The sequence below is a fragment of the Sardina pilchardus genome, chromosome 7, assembly GCF_963854185.1.
Source record: "Sardina pilchardus chromosome 7, fSarPil1.1, whole genome shotgun sequence".
NCBI classification, from domain to species: domain Eukaryota; kingdom Metazoa; phylum Chordata; class Actinopteri; order Clupeiformes; family Clupeidae; genus Sardina; species Sardina pilchardus.
In genome coordinates, this window is record NC_085000.1 from 23,512,763 (window position 1) to 23,533,538 (window position 20,776).

Sequence of the window (20,776 nt, forward strand, 5' to 3'; positions counted from 1 at the left end):
TTTCTCTTGCTGGCTCTTGTATTACTTTCATGACGAAAAGGCCCTTGCACTGCCAAATCAGTCGTTACATTAAAGACAAAAGACATAACACATACAGTATAGAGAGCACATTAATTGCATTTCCTATTTCACACTTTGATAACACACATCTTTCATTCAAAATATTTAGTGCAGAACTGAAATGATTTCTCTCTGTTTCAGATGGGTCATGGGGCACAACGGCTACAAGTAGGTTGATAGTCTGACTTTATGCATAGTCTTTTTGTCGCCAGCGGAAACTTTTTTCCTGTCTCTCCCTTTTTAAGAGTTAAGCAGTATGGCATGAGAGTGGGGTTGGTAAAGGATACTGTATACCCACGACTGTGGTGCGGCCGTAGGTAAAAGGCCAAAGGACAAGTGTGGCACGTGACCCCAGCCAACCACAACCATGAGTGCATCCTTTTCTAACGCCACAATTATAAGAATGATGACTTAACCATAGCAAAGAGTCAGTCAAAAATAAACACATTGAATGGAAGGGAACTTACAACGTCACCGTAATTGAAAATAGGTCAAACCACTCAAAAGTTACATGCATGGATGCAGTTGTAAATTTGACCCATTGGTATTGCCAGAGCATTGGAGCTGCATACTTGAAATCTTGTGAAATTAATCCATGCACTTCCCCTGATCAGTGTCCCAAATTTGTAATGTAAAATGATTTTGGCTGCCATAAACTCCCATGGCAGAAGAAGTAAAAATAATAACAAGAAGTAGAAATATTTAGGGTGCCTTCGCAGCTTCACAAAAGACAGAACACTTCAATCATTTCAAACAACTGCATCAAACAAGCCTGTTCACTCTTTCTCTGAGAATACATGCCATTTTTTTGTCATTTATTTTGTGTTTCACACAGCTCAACCATATCCTACTACTCCAGGTATGTATGGTTTTAATTGTTAAGCAAATATCATCAGTCTAAACAAAAATGTTCTTTCATAATAATGCTATGGTGAAACAAAAGCATGCATTGATATTCATTAGATATGAATCATTTCATAACTCTTGACTTAAGTGCAGGCATAATAATGCACCATACTGTAAGTAACGCACCACAAGTAATTCATCATTTGTGCACTTGTTAGTGCCTGTGGCATTTAGCACCATCAAGGTTGTCGGTGAAGTTGAAAATTCTATACCCAGAATGCACCTTTGAAGCTGTTAAGACTTAAGCTACTAAGCAAGCATCATTCCTGAAAACTACTTATAGAATTCCATTATGCACATTTCCATTTTGTGAATCACATACTGTAACTCTGGTCTGGCATTCGATCTCTTTTACCTTTTTAGCCCAAACTATCTGCAATTATGACCAGTATCGTTGTGGGGACGGAAGATGCATTCCCCAAAGATACATCTGTGATAACTACTCCGACTGCAGTGACGGGAGTGACGAGAGGAACTGCTGTGAGTTTTAACTTTTACCTTTAACATGATTTCTTATGTTTCTCTTACTGGCTCTTGTGTTATTTTCATGACGAAAAGGCCCTTGCACTGCCAAATCAGTCGTTACATTAAAGACAAAAGACATAACACATACAGTATAGATACAGAGCACATTAATTGCATTTCCTATTTCACACTTTGATAACACACATCTTTCATTCAAAATATTTAGTGCAGAACTGAAATGATTTCTCTCTGTTTCAGATGGGTCATGGGGCACAACGGCTACAAGTAGGTTGATAGTCTGACTTTATGCATAGTCTTTTTGTCGCCAGCGGAAACTTTTTTCCTGTCTCTCCCTTTTTAAGAGTTAAGCAGTATGGCATGAGAGTGGGGTTGGTAAAGGATACTGTATACCCACGACTGTGGTGCGGCCGTAGGTAAAAGGCCAAAGGACAAGTGTGGCACGTGACCCCAGCCAACCACAACCATGAGTGCATCCTTTTCTAACGCCACAATTATAAGAATGATGACTTAACCATAGCAAAGAGTCAGTCAAAAATAAACACATTGAATGGAAGGGAACTTACAACGTCACCGTAATTGAAAATAGGTCAAACCACTCAAAAGTTACATGCATGGATGCAGTTGTAAATTTGACCCATTGGTATTGCCAGAGCATTGGAGCTGCATACTTGAAATCTTGTGAAATTAATCCATGCACTTCCCCTGATCAGTGTCCCAAATTTGTAATGTAAAATGATTTTGGCTGCCATAAACTCCCATGGCAGAAGAAGTAAAAATAATAACAAGAAGTAGAAATATTTAGGGTGCCTTCGCAGCTTCACAAAAGACAGAACACTTCAATCATTTCAAACAACTGCATCAAACAAGCCTGTTCACTCTTTCTCTGAGAATACATGCCATTTTTTTGTCATTTATTTTGTGTTTCACACAGCTCAACCATATCCTACTACTCCAGGTATGTATGGTTTTAATTGTTAAGCAAATATCATCAGTCTAAACAAAAATGTTCTTTCATAATAATGCTATGGTGAAACAAAAGCATGCATTGATATTCATTAGATATGAATCATTTCATAACTCTTGACTTAAGTGCAGGCATAATAATGCACCATACTGTAAGTAACGCACCACAAGTAATTCATCATTTGTGCACTTGTTAGTGCCTGTGGCATTTAGCACCATCAAGGTTGTCGGTGAAGTTGAAAATTCTATACCCAGAATGCACCTTTGAAGCTGTTAAGACTTAAGCTACTAAGCAAGCATCATTCCTGAAAACTACTTATAGAATTCCATTATGCACATTTCCATTTTGTGAATCACATACTGTAACTCTGGTCTGGCATTCGATCTCTTTTACCTTTTTAGCCCAAACTATCTGCAATTATGACCAGTATCGTTGTGGGGACGGAAGATGCATTCCCCAAAGATACATCTGTGATAACTACTCCGACTGCAGTGACGGGAGTGACGAGAGGAACTGCTGTGAGTTTTAACTTTTACCTTTAACATGATTTCTTATGTTTCTCTTACTGGCTCTTGTGTTATTTTCATGACAAAAAGGCCCTTGCACTGCCAAAGCAGTCGTTACATTAAAGACAAAAGACATAACACATACAGTATAGAGAGCACATTAATTGCATTTCCTATTTCACACTTTGATAACACACATCTTTCATTCAAAATATTTAGTGCAGAACTGAAATGATTTCTCTCTGTTTCAGATGGGTCATGGGGCACAACGGCTACAAGTAGGTTGATAGTCTGACTTTATGCATAGTCTTTTTGTTGCCAGCGGAAACTTTTTTCCTGTCTCTCCCCTTTTAAGAGTTAAGCAGTTTGGCGTGAGAGTGGAGTTGGTAAAGGATATACCCACAACTGTGGTGCGGCCGTAGGTAAAAGGCCAAAGGACAAGTGTGGCACATGACCCCAGCCAACCACAACCATGAGTGCATCCTTTTCTAACGCCACAATTATAAGAATGATGACTTAACCATAGCAAAGAGTCAGTCAAAAATAAACACATTGAATGGAAGGGAACTTACAACGTCACCGTAATTGAAAATAGGCCCAACCACTCAAAAGTTACATGCATGGATGCAGTTGCAAATTTGACCCATTGGTGTTGCCAGAGCATTGGAGCTGCATACTTGACATTTAGTGAAATTAATCCATGCACTTCCCCTGATCAGTGTCCCAAATTTGTAATGTAAAATGATTTTGGCTGCCATAAACTCCCATGGCAGAAGAAGTAAAAATAATAACAAGAAGTAGAAATATTTAGGGTGCCTTCGCAGCTTCACAAAAGACAGAACACTTCAATCATTTCGAACAACTGCATCAAACAAGCCTGTTTACTCTTTCTCTGAGAATACATGCCATTTTTTAGTAATGTCTTATGTGTTTCACACAGCTCAACCATATCCTACTACTCCAGGTATGTATGGTTTTAATTGTTAAGCAAATATCATCAGTCTAAACAAAACTGTTCTTTCATAATAATGCTATGGTGAAACAAAAGCATGCATTGATATTCATTAGATATGAATCATTTCATAACTCTTGACTTAAGTGCAGGCATAATAATGCACCATAAGTAATGCACCACAAGTAATTCACCATTTGTACACTTGTTAGTTCCCATGGCATTTAGCACTATCAAGGTTGTCGATGAAATTGAAAGTTCTACTGTATACCCAGAATGCATCTTTGAAGCAGTTAAGACTTAAGCTACCATGCAAGCATCATTCCTGAAAACTACTTAGAGAATTCCATTATGCACATTTTTATTTTGTGAATCACATACTGTGCGAAGAGTGAGACACCTTCTTGCCTTCTGTGCTCTGGAAGAGGCTCTTTAGAACATTTCCTCAGCAGCTGTCCAAAGGCCCTGGCTGATGGTCGCTATCGTTGGCGCCACGACCAGGTGCTTAAAGGGATAGTTCGGGTTTTAAGACACGAAGTTATATGGGTTCCCTGTCAGCAACGTTGTGCATCAGCACTGACTTACCCCGCAACAGCGTCCTGTGAGCCGAGATCCAGCCGGTTTTTGATGCTGAAGAAAGTAGTCCGGCAAGTTTCTGGGGTCACGAAAGTAAAGTGTTTTTCTTCTCAAAACCATATGCGTTCAAAAGAGTGATATATTTGCACCACAAAAACGTTGTCCAGGAAAAATTCAAACCTCGTTATCACTTACTTATTTTTCGCGATTCCTATCACTGCGCACTACTGACAGCTGGACAACGTTTTTGTGGTGCAAATATATCACTCTGTTGAACGCATATGGTTTTGAGAAGAAAAACACTTTACTTTCGTGACCCCAGAAACTTGCCGGACTACTTTCTTCAGCATCAAAAACGATCAAAAACCGGCTGGATCTCGGCTCACAGGACGCTGTCGGGGGGTAAGTCAGTGCTGATGCACAACGTTGCTGACAGGGAACCCATATAACTTCGTGTCTTAAAACCCGAACTATCCCTTTAAGGCAATTGCTGAAAGTGTAGCCTCAGCCATCAGCACCAGCAAACACCATCATGCTCCAAAGAAGGCAGTCCTCTTCATCAAAGCTGGAGAGAAACCCCGGGCGCGCTCACAATTAACAACAGGCCTCCTCCACAAAGCCTCTGACTGGCAGCTGCAGGTCGACCTGGGAAAACAGCTGAGGTTCCCTCAGCATATCGCAACAACGAGGCTCCGCCCAGACATGATAGTCATTTCGGAGGCTTCAAAACATCTTATCATGCTGGAATTGACAGTGCCCTGGGAAGAGCGCATTGAGGAAGCAAATGAGAGGAAACGCGCTAAGTACCAGGAACTGGTGGAGGAGTGCAGGGAGAGAGGCTGGAAAATCTTCTATGAGCCTATAGAAGTCGGCTGTAGAGGTTTTGCGGGACGTTCATTGTGCAAAGTCCTCAGCCGTTTGGGTGTGACAGGGGCAGCCAAGAAGCGGGCCATCAAATCCGCAAGCGAAGCCGCAGAAAAAGCCACTAGGTGGCTTTGGATTAAGAGGGCTGATCCGTGGTCTGCTACTGGGACGCAAGTCGGGACTTGATCAACCCCGGCTGGGTCGCCTGGGCGAGGGTGTATGATGTTGCGAGACCCGAAACACCCAATGATCCCAGGATACATCACTGAGGATGCGTCCCAGTGCATCCATGAGATGTTTCTTGCATAGTTAACGTCTGGCTCAGCCAGTGACCCCTAGGAACAGACTAGGTGACAACCAAGAACAGCTTGGTCGACTACTGGAGAGACAGTTGACGGCACGGAAAGACGGCATCTGGGACAGTATGGGTTAGCACCCCAGCCTGTATCTTTCGCGAGAAAGAACCCAAACAAGCTACAGAAAGCCCTACAGAGAAATACCCCCAGGAGATCCCGAGAGGGGGGGAGGATGAGATCTCCAATCGGACGGACCAACGGTTAACGACCCATGCAAACGGACAGACGACGAATGTGACATGCATTTGCGGAAAGCTGTGCAAGAATCATCGTGGCCTAAGAATACATCAGGCCAGAATGAAATGTTTGGAGTGGGAGAGTGAGATGCAACGCACAGGTCTTGAACCTGGTGAGACGCAGGAGGAGCCCGGCCAGGAGGCAACCCACAGAGCCCAGTCCCTCCACGCACCAGAGCCTCCCAATCCCAGCAAGTAGTTCCGCAGCGGCGGATTAAATGGCCCCCAGCCAGCAAACGGAGCGAGTGGCTGCAGTTTGACGAGGATGTGTCCTGTATCGTCCAAGCCACAGCCAAAGGAGATGCTGATAGCCGACTCAAAACAATGACTACCATCATTGTCAGCTATGCCTCAGAAAGATTTGGGCAGGTAGAGAAGGGAAAAACAAAGCCCTCCCTCTATACCATGAATCGCAGGGCCACCAAGATACATCACCTGCGCCAGGAGCTCCGCACCCTCAAGAAACAGTACAAGAAAGCTACTGCTGAGGAGAAGCAACCACTAGCGGAGCTGCAAAACATCCTGCGGAAGAAGCTGATGATCCTTCGCAGAGCAGAGTGGCACCGAAGACGGGGAAGAGAGAGAGCCAGGAAGCGAGCGGCCTTCATCGCCAATCCCTTTGGCTTCACAAAACAACTGCTAGGGGAAAAGCGCAGTGGCCGGCTTGAGTGCCCAACAGAGGAAGTGAATCGCTTCCTCCAGGACACCGTGAGCGATTCACTTAGAGAGCAGGAGCTGGAGCCCAACAGTGCCCTCATCAGCCCCGAACCCCCAGTAACAGAGTTCAACCTGAGGGAGCCAAGCGTGAAGGAGGTTGAGGAAATCATCAAGGCAGCTCGCTCAGCATCTACTCCTGGCCCCAGTGGAGTACCTTATTTGGTCTATAAGCGCTGTCCAGCGCTTCTCCGCCACCTTTGGAAGATTTTGAAGGTGATTTGGCGAAGAGGGAGAGTTGCTGACCAGTGGAGGTGGGCTGAGGGAGTGTGGATCCCCAAAGAGGAGAACTCAAAAAACATCAACCAGTTTCGAACCATATCACTATTGAGTGTTGAAGGGAAGGTGTTTCTCAGCATCGTCTCACGAAGACTGACAGAGTTTCTCCTCAAGAACAACTACATTGACCCCTCAGTGCAGAAGGGAGGGATTCCTGGAGCCCCCGGCTGCTTGGAACACACTGGTGTAGTTACACAGCTCATCAGAGAAGCCCATGAGAACAGAGGCGACCTAGTTGTTTTGTGGTTGGACCTGGCCAACGCTTATGGGTCCATACCACACAAACTAGTCGAGCTTGCCCTACACCTCCATCATGTTCCCAGTAAGATCAAGGACCTGATCCTGGATTACTATAATAATTTCAGGATGCGGGTCACTTCTGGGTCAGAAACATCAGACTGGCATCGCATTGGCAAAGGAATAATAACAGGCTGTACCATCTCTGTTATCCTATTTGCCCAGGTCATGAACATGGTGGTGAAGTCAGTCGAGGTGGAGTGCAGGGGGCTGCTAACCAAGTCAGGTGTGCGACAGCCCCCAATAAGAGCCTATATGGATGACCTGACCATCACGAAAACATCGGTCACAGGGAGCAGGTGGATCCTACAAGGACTTGAGAGACTCATCACCTGGGCCAGGATGAGTTTTAAGCCCTCCAAGTCTAGGTCCATGGTGCTGAAGAGGGGGAAAGTGATTGACAAGTTCCGTTTTTCCATCTCAGGAACTGTCATCCCAACCATCACAGAACAACCTGTCAAGAGTTTAGGGAAGCTCTTTGACTCCAGCCTGAAAGACTCTGTCGCCATCCAGAACTCCAACAAAGAACTTGGAGCTTGGCTCACCAAGGTTGACAAGTCCGGTCTACCTGGTAGATTTAAAGCCTGGATCTACCAGCACTCCATCCTGCCCCGAGTCCTATGGCCTTTGCTGGTCTATGCAGTCCCAATGACAACAGTGGAGTCCCTTGAAAGGAAGATCAGCGGCTTTCTTCGGAAGTGGCTGGGGCTTCCACGCAGTCTTACCAGCGCGGCACTGTATGGGACAAGTAACATCTTGCAACTGCCCTTCAGTGGTCTCACTGAAGAATTTATGGTGGTACGCACCAGAGAAGTCCTACAGTACAGAGAGTCCAGAGACTGTAAGGTGTCAGCAGCCGGCATTGAGGTGAGGACAGGAAGGAAGTGGAAGGCTGGCAAAGCAGTGGAGGTGGCAGAGTCACGCCTGAGACAAAAGGCATTGGTGGGCACTGTGGCGACAGGCAGAGTGGGCTTGGGCTACTTCCCAAAGACCCCGGTCAGCCAGGCCCGTGGCAAGGAAAGACAACATCTACTCCAGGAAGAGGTCCGAGCAGGCGTGGAGGAGGAGCGAGTGAGCAGAGCAGTGGGACTCCGGCAGCAGGGAGCATGGACAAGGTGGGAGAGTACACTGCAGCGCAGGATCACCTGGGCAAACATCTTGCAGGCAGACTTCCATCGAGTCCGTTTCCTGGTGCAAGCTGTCTATGATGCCCTGCCAAGCCCAGCGAATCTCCATGTCTGGGGGAAGAGTGAGACACCTTCTTGCCTTCTGTGCTCTGGAAGAGGCTCTTTAGAACATCTCCTCAGCAGCTGTCCAAAGGCCCTGGCTGATGGTCGCTATCGTTGGCGCCACGACCAGGTGCTTAAGGCAATTGCTGAAAGTGTAGCCTCAGCCATCAGCACCAGCAAACACCATCATGCTCCAAAGAAGGCAGTCCTCTTCATCAAAGCTGGAGAGAAACCCCGGGCGCGCTCACAATTAACAACAGGCCTCCTCCACAAAGCCTCTGACTGGCAGCTGCAGGTCGACCTGGGAAAACAGCTGAGGTTCCCTCAGCATATCGCAACAACGAGGCTCCGCCCAGACATGATAGTCACTTCGGAGGCTTCAAAACATCTTATCATGCTGGAATTGACAGTGCCCTGGGAAGAGCGCATTGAGGAAGCAAATGAGAGGAAACGCGCTAAGTACCAGGAACTGGTGGAGGAGTGCAGGGAGAGAGGCTGGAAAATCTTCTATGAGCCTATAGAAGTCGGCTGTAGAGGTTTTGCGGGACGTTCATTGTGCAAAGTCCTCAGCCGTTTGGGTGTGACAGGGGCAGCCAAGAAGCGGGCCATCAAATCCGCAAGCGAAGCCGCAGAAAAAGCCACTAGGTGGCTTTGGATTAAGAGGGCTGATCCGTGGTCTGCTACTGGGACGCAAGTCGGGACTTGATCAACCCCGGCTGGGTCGCCTGGGCGAGGGTGTATGATGTTGCGAGACCCGAAACACCCAATGATCCCAGGATACATCACTGAGGATGCGTCCCAGTGCATCCATGAGATGTTTCTTGCATAGGTAACTCTGATTTGACATTCAATCTCTTTTACCTTTTTAGCCCAAACTGCCTGCAATTATGACCAGTATCGTTGTGGGAACGGAGGATGCATTCCCCAACGCTGGGTCTGTGATGGAGGTTCTGACTGCAGTGACGGGAGTGACGAGAGGAACTGCTGTGAGTTTGAACTTTAACGTTTAACATGATTTCTTACTTCCCTCTCTGTCTCTTACTGGCTCTTGTGTTATTTTCATGACAAAAAGGCCCTTGCACTGCCAAAGCAGTCGTTACATTAAAGACAAAAGACATAACACATACAGTATACTGTAGATACAGAGCACATTAATTGCATTTCCTATTTCACACTTTGATAACACACATCTTTCATTAAAAATATTTAGTGCAGAACTGAAATGATTTCTCTCTGTTTCAGATGGGTCATGGGGCACAACGGCTACAAGTAGGTTGATAGTCTGACTTTATGCACTCTTTTTGTCGCCAGCGGAAACTTTTTTCCTGTCTCTCCCCTTTTAAGAGTTAAGCAGTATGGCGTGAGAGTGGAGTTGGTAAAGGATATACCCACAACTGTGGTGCGGCCGTAGGTAAAAGGCCAAAGGACAAGTGTGGCACGTGACCCCAGCCAACCACAACCATGAGTGCATCCTTTTCTAACGCCACAATTATAAGAATGATGACTTAACCATAGCAAAGAGTCAGTCAAAGATAAACACATTGAATGGAAGGGACCTTACAACGTCACCGTAATTGAAAATAGGCCCAACCACTCAAAAGTTACATGCATGGATGCAGTTGTAAATTTGACCCATTGGTGTTGCCAGAGCATTGGAGCTGCATACTTGAAATTTTGTGAAATTAATCCATGCACTTCCCCTGATCAGTGTACCAAATTTGTAATGTAAAATGATTTTGGCTGCCATAAACTCCCATGGCAGAAGAAGTAAAAATAATAACAAGAAGTAGAAATATTTAGGGTGCCTTCGCAGCTTCACAAAAGACCACTTCAATCATTTCGAACAACTGCATCAAACAAGCCTGTTCACTCTTTCTCTGAGAATACATGCCATTTTTTAGTAATTTCTTATGTGTTTCACACAGCTCAACCATATCCTACTACTCCAGGTATGTATGGTTTTAATTGTTAAGCAAATATCATCAGTCTAAACAAAAATATTCTTTCATAGTAATGCTACTGTATGGTGAAACAAAAGCATGCATTGATATTCATTAGATATGAATCATTTCATAACTCTTGGCTGCCAAAAACTCCCATGGCAGAAGAAGTAAAAATAATAACAAGAAGTAGAAATATTTAGGATGCCTTCGCAGCTTCACAAAAGACAGAACACTTCAATCATTTCGAACAACTGCATCAAACAAGCCTGTTCACTCTTTCTCTGAGAATACATGCCATTTTTTAGTCATCTTATGTGTTTCACACAGCTCAACCATATCCTACTACTCCAGGTATGTATGCTTTTAATTGTTTAGCAAATATCACTAGTCTAAACAACTATGTTCTTTCATAATAATGCTATGGTGAAACAAAAACATGCATTGATATTCATTATAAATGAATCATTTCATAACTCAAGACTGAAGTGCAGGCATAATAATGCACCATAAGTAATTCACCATTTGTGTACTTGTGCATTTAACACATCAAGGTTGTCAGTGAAGTTGAAAGTTACCCCGAATGCACCTTTGAAGCTGTTAAGACTTAAGCTACCATGCAAGCATCATTCCTGAAAAAATACTAATAGAATTCCATTATGCACATTTCCATTCCACATTTCAATACTGGTCTGACATTCGACCTCTTTTACCTTTTTTAGCCCAAACTGCCTGCAATTATGACCAGTATCGTTGTGGGGACGGAAGGTGCATTTCCCGAAGATACGTCTGTGATGGTGGTTATGACTGCAGAGACGGGAGCGACGAGAGGAACTGCTGTGTGTTTTAACTTTTACCTTTAACATGATTTCTTATGTTTCTCTCGCTGGCTCTTGTATTATTTTCATGACAAAAAGGCCCTTGCACTGCCAAATCAGTCGTTACATTAAAGACAAAAGACAGAAAACATACAGTATAGATACAGTATAGATACAGAGCACATTAATATTATTTCCTATTTCACACTTTGATAACATATATCTTTCATTCAAAATATTTAGTGCAGAACTGAAATGATTTCTCTCTGTTTCAGATGGGTCATGGGGCACAACGACTACAAGTAGGTTGATAGTTTGACTTTATGCATAGTCTTCTTGTCGCCAACGGAAACTTTTCCTCTCTGGCCTGCATCTCACATTTGTACATCATTAATACTTATAAACTTATACTTAGAACTACTTTAAAACATTACATGCTTCACATTATGCAAATTTTCATTTTGTGAATCACATACTGTAATTCTAGTCTGACATTCGACCTCTTTTACCTTTTTTTAGCCCAAACTACCTGCAATTATGACCAGTATAGTTGTGGGGATGGAAGGTGCATTCCCCAAACATACCTCTGTGATGGAGATTCCGACTGTAGCTACGGGAGTGACGAGAGGAACTGCAGTGAGTTTGAAGTCTTCCGTTTAATATGATTCCTTATTTCTCTCTCTGCCTCTCACTGGCTCCTGTGTTATTTTCATGACAAAAAGGCCCTTGCACTGCCAAATCAGTCGTTACATTAAAGACAGAACACATATAGTATAGATACAGAGCACATTAATTGCATTTCCTATTTCCCACTTCGATAACACACGTCTTTCATTCAAAATGTTTAGTGCAGAACTGAAATGATTTCTCTCTGTTTCAGATATAGATCATGGGGCACAATGAGTCCCATGGCCCAAGCCCATGCGGGCTCCACTACCGCAGAGTCATCTGTGTTTGATGATTATTATTATGACCGTCACAAAGCGAAGCGTTCATAGGTTTAGTCAATATCATTTTATTTTCTAATTACCATATTTCCGTCAAGGATTCCCAGGACACTGAAAGACCGTGGTGCACAAAACTTGTTGGGCATGTAGCCCCTCAAGGATGACATGGAACCATTGTTTTGTTTGATGGTGCATCAAAAAAACAATAGGCGCATAGGGGGGATTCTCCCGTTCGCGCGTAAGCTTTTTTTTTACGCGTTTCTGTTGCGCACCTCTGTTTTACGCGCATTCTGCCGTCCTAGCTTCTGACACAACCACATCGCGCAAGTTCGAAATCAAGGCGGTCTTATGAAAGAGGAGTGATTTATTTAAACAAAGAACCAGACTGATCTACCACCTCCTTAATTGAGGTTGATATGAAAACATGGAACGTGGACTTTCTCATTGACCTTCTGAATGGCATTTTAATCCAGAAAGAACACCAACCAGTCTTTGATTTTGAAAACGTAAGCAAGGTGAACTGAATAAAGAATAGCCTACAGTAAAATTGTGTGTTATCACATACTGTAGCTTAACAAAGAAATTACTTCACAAAATTTCACTTTTACTTTGACTTTGTTTGTGAAGAGTCAAGACGTGCTTGAGGTGTGTAGATCATAATTCAAAAACTCACGGTTGACAAAAAGGTTTCGCTGGCAGCTGCCTCGAATAATATCAATGTATCTATGCTAAGAATTCTGTAGACTGAGATCTGCAGCCTCGAACACAGTAGAGAGACTGGCATAACGAGTTCAATCTCCATTACAAACTAATCAAAAGACGAGAGAATAAATGATGCTGCTCCACAATCATGCAGACGTCTGTGCAAATGTATGGATGACTCGGTGAAGTTGGAAAGAAACGGACAGATTCGAACGAAGTATGCTATAGGGTTATGACTTCTCGGAGCTCAATGCAAATCAAACTAGCTAATATGGCTAACTGAAAAAAAAACACCATGCCAATCTCTAGGTATAGTGAAGGGTATGTGGTGATGTGGGGCTATATTAATTCCAAAGGCCAAGGGAAACTTATCAGGCTGCATAGAATCATCCTTACCATATCTTGTTTAAGTAATGTCACCCAGGACCCAGTAACAATACCTTTCTCCTCCTCTGCTGATCATATGCATGGTACATTTTTTCAGATTTTCCAAACCCACTAATTAGAGTGTACAGACTTGAGGACAGCCATGAGGATGAAGTCATAGTTTCCTGTCAACACAATGGTAATTTTCGTCGATACCAAATGCAGCTGAAAGTGATGATGGAAAATAGAAACTTCACTCTATCCAACAACAGTAGGTCTGGAGTGAACGAGTTCTTATTCAAGATCAATGTGTCTTCACCTGCTTTCCTCACGTGTGTTGAGGAACACTTAGGCCTACACAGAACTCTTCTGAGCGATGTGTTCACCTTCAGTAAGCGTACGGACACTTATGGTAAGTGAACATACAGTACAGTAGCATTCTGCAGAAGAGTTAATGAGCCCCATTGGCATCCGTCTAAAGATGGAGAAGGCGTTAATGTGCTCACACTCTCCATTCCCAGGCACAGAGGTGTCTCCATCCTACAAGGTCTTTGCAGGATTATTGGGGTTCATGCTCGTGATCATGATTTCTGTGGTGATGGTGGCGACACTGTGGAAGACACAGATAGGTAGGTTGTTGCAGTAGCCTATGTGTGAGTCACAGGCAGGGATGAGTCTGTGTCATCATTCCATACTGATGTGTGTATTTTATGGATCATTATGGAGCTCATCAGGGTTTACTTTGTAAACGTTTGGCATGTAGGATCATGCGTTAGTAATAAGTAATAATCGGATTACAGAAAGGACTTTTTGCTTACATGTTGTTTGTAACAGTTTTAAATGAACACTAAGCTGATATTGTTTACAGTTCAATTGTTCAATAATACTCTCCAATACAGTAAAATTCATTCCTGTTTTTGTTTCCCCCAGAAAAACAGCGGAACAACCTGAAATTCCGCGTCTCAGAAGACCCTGTATATGTTTGATCCTTTAAAACAAGCTTTCTTTTTTCTCTATTCTTATGCTTAAGTGAATAATTGTTTAGAGCTTCATCTTTTAATCCTACTGTTATATACATTAGGGTAATGAAACAAGATTATGATGATACTCCGAGGCCAGGTGCATGTATAATGCGAGAGATCTTAAAGATTCTATCACTTTATTGAATGCCATTTATTGCGTCATTTTTTTCATGTTGTACTCATATCGTACAGAATACCTAGCGTATGCTTACAGTAAGAAGTGAATGAATGAAAGAGTACATGGATATGCACCATGTTTGCATGGCCATGATTCTGCTCATGTGTGGAGTTTTAAAACATTTAATAATTTATTTAAATAATGAGATAATGTCATGTGATTTTACATAATTCAGCTTTACCACGTAATAATAATAATGATAATAATAATAATAGGTTGAATCTTTTAGATGTCTAGTATTAATTTAGTGTCGGTTTATCAAATAAACCAAAGAGTTCCATACAGCATGTATATCAACTCATTTTTGCTTTTGTACACTTGTGCATTTGCACCCTCTACTTTCCCTGTGATGATATTTTGAATATTATCTCCTTCATAATATTTAATATGGCTGGCTACTAAATATTGCAACCAACCACGATTATATATGTCCATCAGACTGTGTGAGAATTGATAACGTGTTGTAACAGTGCCCTCTAGGTGGAAGGTTTGGTGGTTCATTTGTCAGCTCCAGATAGACAGATGTTGCCATGCACATTTGTTTGACATTTGATAGAGTCGGATCACAGTTATTGTAATATAAAGAGGCACATTATGCACACTATTCATATAACTCCTGGGGTGCCATGACATTGCATTTTGTTTATAAACTGTTTAGTGATGTTGTAGTTTGAAAAGCAGAGGTCTCGCTTTCACGAGTCCTGCATTTAGTGAGCATTAACTCCCTAAAGGCAGCATACAGTTCCCTTACATTGTAAAATAGTTTCACAGTTATTGTAATATAAAGAGGCACATTATGCACACTATTCATATAACTCCTGGGGTGCCATGACATTGCATTTTGTTTATAAACTGTTTAGTGATGTTGTAGTTTGAAAAGCAGAGGTCTCGCTTTCACGAGTCCTGCAGTTAGTGAGCATTAACTCCCTAAAGGCAGCATACAGTTCCCTTACATTGTAAAATAGTTTCTTACAGTTAAATAAAGATAAAACTGAAATAGTTGTATTTGGGAAATGTTCAAACAAAAACCGAAGTAAAGAATCTCGGTGTCATCTTAGATGTGGGTCTTAGTTTTTGAGACCATATAAATGTCATAACTAAAACGGCATTCTGGCACCTAAGAAATATAGTAAAGGTCAGAGATTTGGTATCTAAGCAGGACTTAGAGAAGCTCATTCATGCATTTGTCTCTTCCAGGCTTGACTACAATGCCCTTTTTACTGGCCTTCCCAAAAAATCAATCAAGCAGCTACAACTAGCCTAATTCAAAACGCTGCTGCCAGAATTTTAACAAAAAAACAGAGAGAGCACATCACATCAATTCTCAGTTCTTTGCACTGGCTTCCAGTAGAATTGATTTTAAAGTCCTTTTCAAAAACGCTCAATGGCCTAGGACCAGAATACATTTTAGACATGCTAGTCCTTTACAATACCAACAGGTCTCTTAGATCTACTGGCACTGGTCAACTTGTTGTTCCCAGGGTCAGATCTAAGCAGGGGGAGATGGCATTCAGCCACTATGCTCTCCATTGCTGGAACAAGCTACCCACAGAAATTAAATCTGCACCAAAAAGAAACTAAAAACCCATTTATTTTCTATGGCTTTTAATTAATCTTGTTTTATTCCTATTTATTCTTGTTTTATTCCTGTTTTTATTTTTCTTTGTTTTTATTTACATGTTTTTACTATTAGTTTCTTTTATCTTTTTTTATTTATGTATTTTATTTAGTTTAAAGCACTTTGAATGACCATTGTGTATGATACTGTGCTATACAAATAAAGTTGACTTTGACTTTTGACTTTGACATTCACAATCCAGCGGCGTTTCAAAGCCTACTGTGTTAGCGACCGCTATTAACATATCCATTTAAAACAACCGCAATGCATGCCATTTGCCTACTACATTTATTAATCAACATACTGTACATAGCGATCAATGAGGTGCCCACTGATTCAGCTCCCTTTTTCATTCCGTAGTAGCAATATAATCACTTTCAAAACATACATAGTCCAGCAGCCCAGCGCCTTTTGATCAAACAAAAAGGGTACCTTTCATATGCAGATATGGATGTCTGCCAGCGTCCCACTGCTGCGTTTGGCCCCTGGGGGCCTCAAAGGGCTGAAAAATATGTTCAATCAAACATTCAAAAGGACCATCTCAAACCAATCTGATATGAAAAGGTACAGTGGGGAGAATAAGTATTTGAACCCATGCTAGTGCTGACTAGTGTTGACTAGTGCTGAGTCTGACTAGTGCTGACTAGTGCTCACTAGTGCTGACTAGTGTTGACTAGTGCTGAGTCTGACTAGTGCTCACTAGTGCTGACTAGTGCTCACTAGTGCTGACTAGTGAGTTGACTAGTGCTGAGTCTGACTAGTGCTGACTAGTGCTGACTAGTGTTGACTAGTGCTCACTAGTGCTGACTAGTGTTGACTAGTGCTCACTAGTGCTGACTAGTGCTCACTAGTGCTGACTAGTGCTGAGTCTGACTAGTGCTGACTAGTGCTGAGTCTGACTAGTGCTGACTAGTGTTGACTAGTGCTGCTGACTAGTGCTGAGTCTGACTAGTGCTGACTAGTGCTGAGTCTGACTAGTGTTGACTAGTGTTGGTCCAGCTCACAGCCTGGACAGACCACTGTTTTTTGGACGTCCATAGACGTTGCTTGCTCAGTGGGTCAGGTCAGATGAATCAATGTGTGGCCACTTTTTTGTCAAATGTCTCCCAAATTTCTTGCCAAGCCCAATGTGTTGTATTTATATCAAAGACAGTTCATTTGGAATGGGTCATGCAGGAAGCCTAACCATTTTCTTTGTTCATTTTGGTTGCTCTTTCAACTTCAGTAAATGTGTTTCACGGTAGTGTCTGTAATATTGGTAGGTTGGGACACAAGTCTTTCCCTAAGAAACTGCCAGTTCTGGTCAGTAGTCTGTTGTAATAGATTCTCTTTCATTCATAGTAGCAGACAGTCATTAGTATTATGGTAGCTTTTTAAGGCTATAGGAGGATTACTCTGAGGTTAAAAAGGGCATGCTATCACTATTTGTTCTCAGTTGCACCCTCCAGCAGCCTGGACACTCTCTCTCCCCACAGCCCTAATAATAACATGATAATGTTTTAGTGTCCCACTCCTTGCCTACTATAAAGACTACTGAGAATATAAAATGCTTACTTAAGATATTACAATCATCGTAAACACAAAACAGGTTGGGTTTAGTCAGTAATGACCTCAAGGTTACAGCACACAAACAGAAGAAGGCTAGGGTGAGAGAGAGAAAACTGAAGTGTTGAAATAGCAACTCTCAACAGCTTCTATTCCTAAAGTACATTTGCTGCTTTTCATTATCAGTGCATGAACAGGAGATAATCTGACCTTTAGTTCAGTTATTCATACCATGACAATTAAACAGTTACAATAAATGTATTTTCCATTTTAAATTATTTAATGTATAATTTGAGATATACTGTACTGTATGAGATAGACATGCTCAGTTGTTTCTTCTTCCACTTATCTTTGAGCCATACAAAACAATGTCCGAAACAACAACAGAGAATATATGTGGACATTTAATTCATTGAAATCAGTAGAGTGATCAGGGTTGAATAATGTCACTATTGAGAAATAGTGACATCCTAACTGAACTGATCTTCCAGAACCTGAAACTCAAGAGGGGAAGTAAAATACAGCCTGTGTGATATTGTGACATTTTTTGTTGTGGTTTCTTCCTCATATCTTGACAAACATGCCCTGTAGAAATGATAGAAATATGTCAAGCGCTTGGAGAATGATTTTCATCTGACCCATTACTGTAAATGATTCAGGTTAAAATGCCTAATCAGCGTGACCACACTCTTTTAGTATAGTATGTAATGTTAAGAATGTAATGTTAATAGCAGTATCAAGAAGGAAAGTTAGGTATAGATCTACCTGAGATTACGACTGTTCATCTTGTCCCGATGGATATTGGTCAGATGGATCCTGGCCAGTTGTGGATGTATTTTTATTCTTTATCACAGAATAAATTAAGAACGCATCATAACCAAACAAGCATCCTGCACATAATGCAAAGACCTGAAAGGTAATTGAATGTGAGTGAGCTTTCTCGATTTCATCCATTTCTGTGTCAATGCGTCCCATCTGATTTTCATCAAAGTTCACCTTCAAAAATTACAGGATGACCACTTCAAAATCTGGGATACTTATTGAGCAATACTTTGTTTTTCATGAGTCCAGCTGAACCCCACAGAGGTGCTCAAGTTTAGGCCACTAGAGCTACTACAAAAAGTATCTCTGTCTCCACTTGACTCAGCTGCCTGCCTGTGCCTCACTCACCTCTCCCATTACGAGCAACAGAGCTGAGTTGGAAATCAGGACGACAAAACATCTAATGGAGGTGATCAGGAGTAGGACGGACCCAGTGACAACTCTGAGGAGGTCCTGACGGGCAGACAAATACCAAACGATGCATAGTATTCTTTAGGCCTTTGAGGACCTGAACCAGGGACTTGATTTGCATGAATCAAACTCTTGATTCACTCATACATGTATGGTTATGTATGTATGTATGTATGTGTATATGGTTAGTGGTAAAGTAATGTTTTTATTTGATTTATTTTTGAAAATACAGAGAATGCACATAGTTTGAAATACTTACACAAAACAGCCAGTGGACCTCAAAGGAAGTCTTCTCCAATCCCCTTGTATAGACAATTAGCATGAAAATTCCCAACACCATCTCAGCAATGGGTACAATGATGTAACAACCCACATTTACTGGAACAGTTTTGCCAATGATGGAAAATAAACAGAGAGCCTGCACAGTTAAACAAAATAAATAAATAAATAAATAATATCTTGTGTCAGCATGCCATCATTGTGACAGGTATGTGCAATGTCAAGAATCAAAGCTAAAGCAAGCAAGTTAAAATGGAGAAGTTCTCCATAACGTATGCTCTGTTGTTTTTGAAGGCTTTTTGGACTTACTATTTCACCTGCCATAGTCATTCCTTTGCGAGTCTTCAAGTAATTGATGGTCACATCCACACTCTGTGTTCCTTCTAGCTCCGCCATGTTTTATTAGAGCAACTTTGCTGTCAAATCATAGATACATTTTAGATGGGAGGAAAATGTTTTAACTGATCTCTGTGTGATTGTTAAATGATTTGCTCCACATATCATAAACTTGTGTGCAGTACACAAGAGGCGCCCTTATGACTAGATGGGAAACCCTTTTATAGGCATTCATTTTAATCCCCTTGCCTGGAGTTTATTTAAAGTGACCAATCCTTACTCCTCATCTTTGCCCAATGTATGAAAGGAATATACATACAGTAGATGGTATATTCAATGACATCACTAAATACAGATCAATCAAAATTGGGTGTACTCACATATAGCAGTAATCCAACGAATGTAACAGCTGGAGATTTTTTGTAGACTCTGATTGTGGAGATTTGAATCTTTTGACAAAGAACAGATGAAGTAACATGCTCAAAGCAGAAGGAAAAACAGCCCTATTGCAGCTTATCCTGTGTCAACATGTCACTCTTATGTTTTAAGAATGGAAGTTTTAAAACGTATGGAGACAGCCTGTGTATAAAACATAAATAGCACTTTAAAAATGGAAGACACTTACTTGTCTTTGAACAACTGCATTTCAGGTTATGATGATGCAAATCCCTGTTAATCATGCCAGCACTTCTAGAGCTTTTCCATGAGGGCATAAGGGTATACAATAAAACAACACAATGGAAGAAGGTATTTATACCCAATGCCATACATCATCTTAAACTGACAGAAATGTCATGTTTCTAGAATGTTATAGTGCATTTGGGTCATTCATCAGCAGTGTCAGAGGTGACATTCTCCATACTGTCAGTGCAGCATTAAAATGAGTTTGAAGCCATCAATCTAAGAACTACTAAGTATATAAACAACAAATAAACACACATAAGGCACCACAATCTAAAGTGGTATGGTTTATATATGGGTGTAAGACAAAATCTACTCTGAGAGAATGATTATCCAGATGAATAGACAAGGGCCGCGTTTCCCAGATTCGTTTAGAAGCTCTTAAGTGCTAAGAACTTCTTAGGAGCATTCTTAGAATGTTCTTAGAGCGCACCTAGAAGTTCTTAGCGCTTAAGAGCTTCTTAACGAATCTGGAAAACGCGGGCAATGGCATTAAGCCTGACGACAGTGGATTGTATATTTCCTGCATCCTTTAATCATCTGACTCATCAAGTCATTCACTAGAGTCAATAAAGTATCTACAGTATCTATCTATCTGATCATACATGCAGCAAGAGGATTCAGCATGATTGCCATCTTTCCACACGGAATGACCCAGGACTCTTTGGACATAATGTACTCGCTCT

General features: G+C 41.8%; 1 protein-coding gene and 1 long non-coding RNA gene across 2 annotated transcripts in view; one reads left to right on the forward strand and one right to left on the reverse strand.

Annotated features, from left to right (window-relative positions):
• Positions 1-14,826, forward strand: part of LOC134087695 (sortilin-related receptor-like) — a 43,271-nt gene extending 28,445 nt beyond the window's left edge. Inside the window, exons 9-26 of the mRNA XM_062541358.1 lie at positions 202-228; positions 896-919; positions 1,330-1,446; positions 1,690-1,716; positions 2,384-2,407; positions 2,818-2,934; positions 3,174-3,200; positions 3,863-3,886; positions 9,295-9,411; positions 9,668-9,694; positions 10,351-10,374; positions 10,696-10,719; positions 11,088-11,204; positions 11,459-11,485; positions 11,703-11,819; positions 13,317-13,610; positions 13,720-13,827; positions 14,129-14,826. Coding sequence (XP_062397342.1) covers positions 202-228; positions 896-919; positions 1,330-1,446; positions 1,690-1,716; positions 2,384-2,407; positions 2,818-2,934; positions 3,174-3,200; positions 3,863-3,886; positions 9,295-9,411; positions 9,668-9,694; positions 10,351-10,374; positions 10,696-10,719; positions 11,088-11,204; positions 11,459-11,485; positions 11,703-11,819; positions 13,317-13,610; positions 13,720-13,827; positions 14,129-14,184 — 1,298 coding nt within the window. The 3' untranslated portion in view covers positions 14,185-14,826. The remainder of the gene's footprint in view (positions 1-201; positions 229-895; positions 920-1,329; positions 1,447-1,689; positions 1,717-2,383; positions 2,408-2,817; positions 2,935-3,173; positions 3,201-3,862; positions 3,887-9,294; positions 9,412-9,667; positions 9,695-10,350; positions 10,375-10,695; positions 10,720-11,087; positions 11,205-11,458; positions 11,486-11,702; positions 11,820-13,316; positions 13,611-13,719; positions 13,828-14,128) is intronic.
• Positions 14,827-17,822: 2,996 nt separating this feature from the next.
• LOC134087697 (uncharacterized) lies at positions 17,823-20,050 on the reverse strand. Its single transcript, XR_009939848.1, has 7 exons — positions 20,035-20,050; positions 19,790-19,858; positions 19,383-19,489; positions 19,054-19,212; positions 18,732-18,836; positions 18,327-18,470; positions 17,823-18,146 (listed from the first exon to the last, which is right to left on the reverse strand). It is a non-coding gene; the product is annotated as an uncharacterized LOC134087697 (long non-coding RNA).
• Between the last annotated feature and the right edge of the window lie 726 nt (positions 20,051-20,776).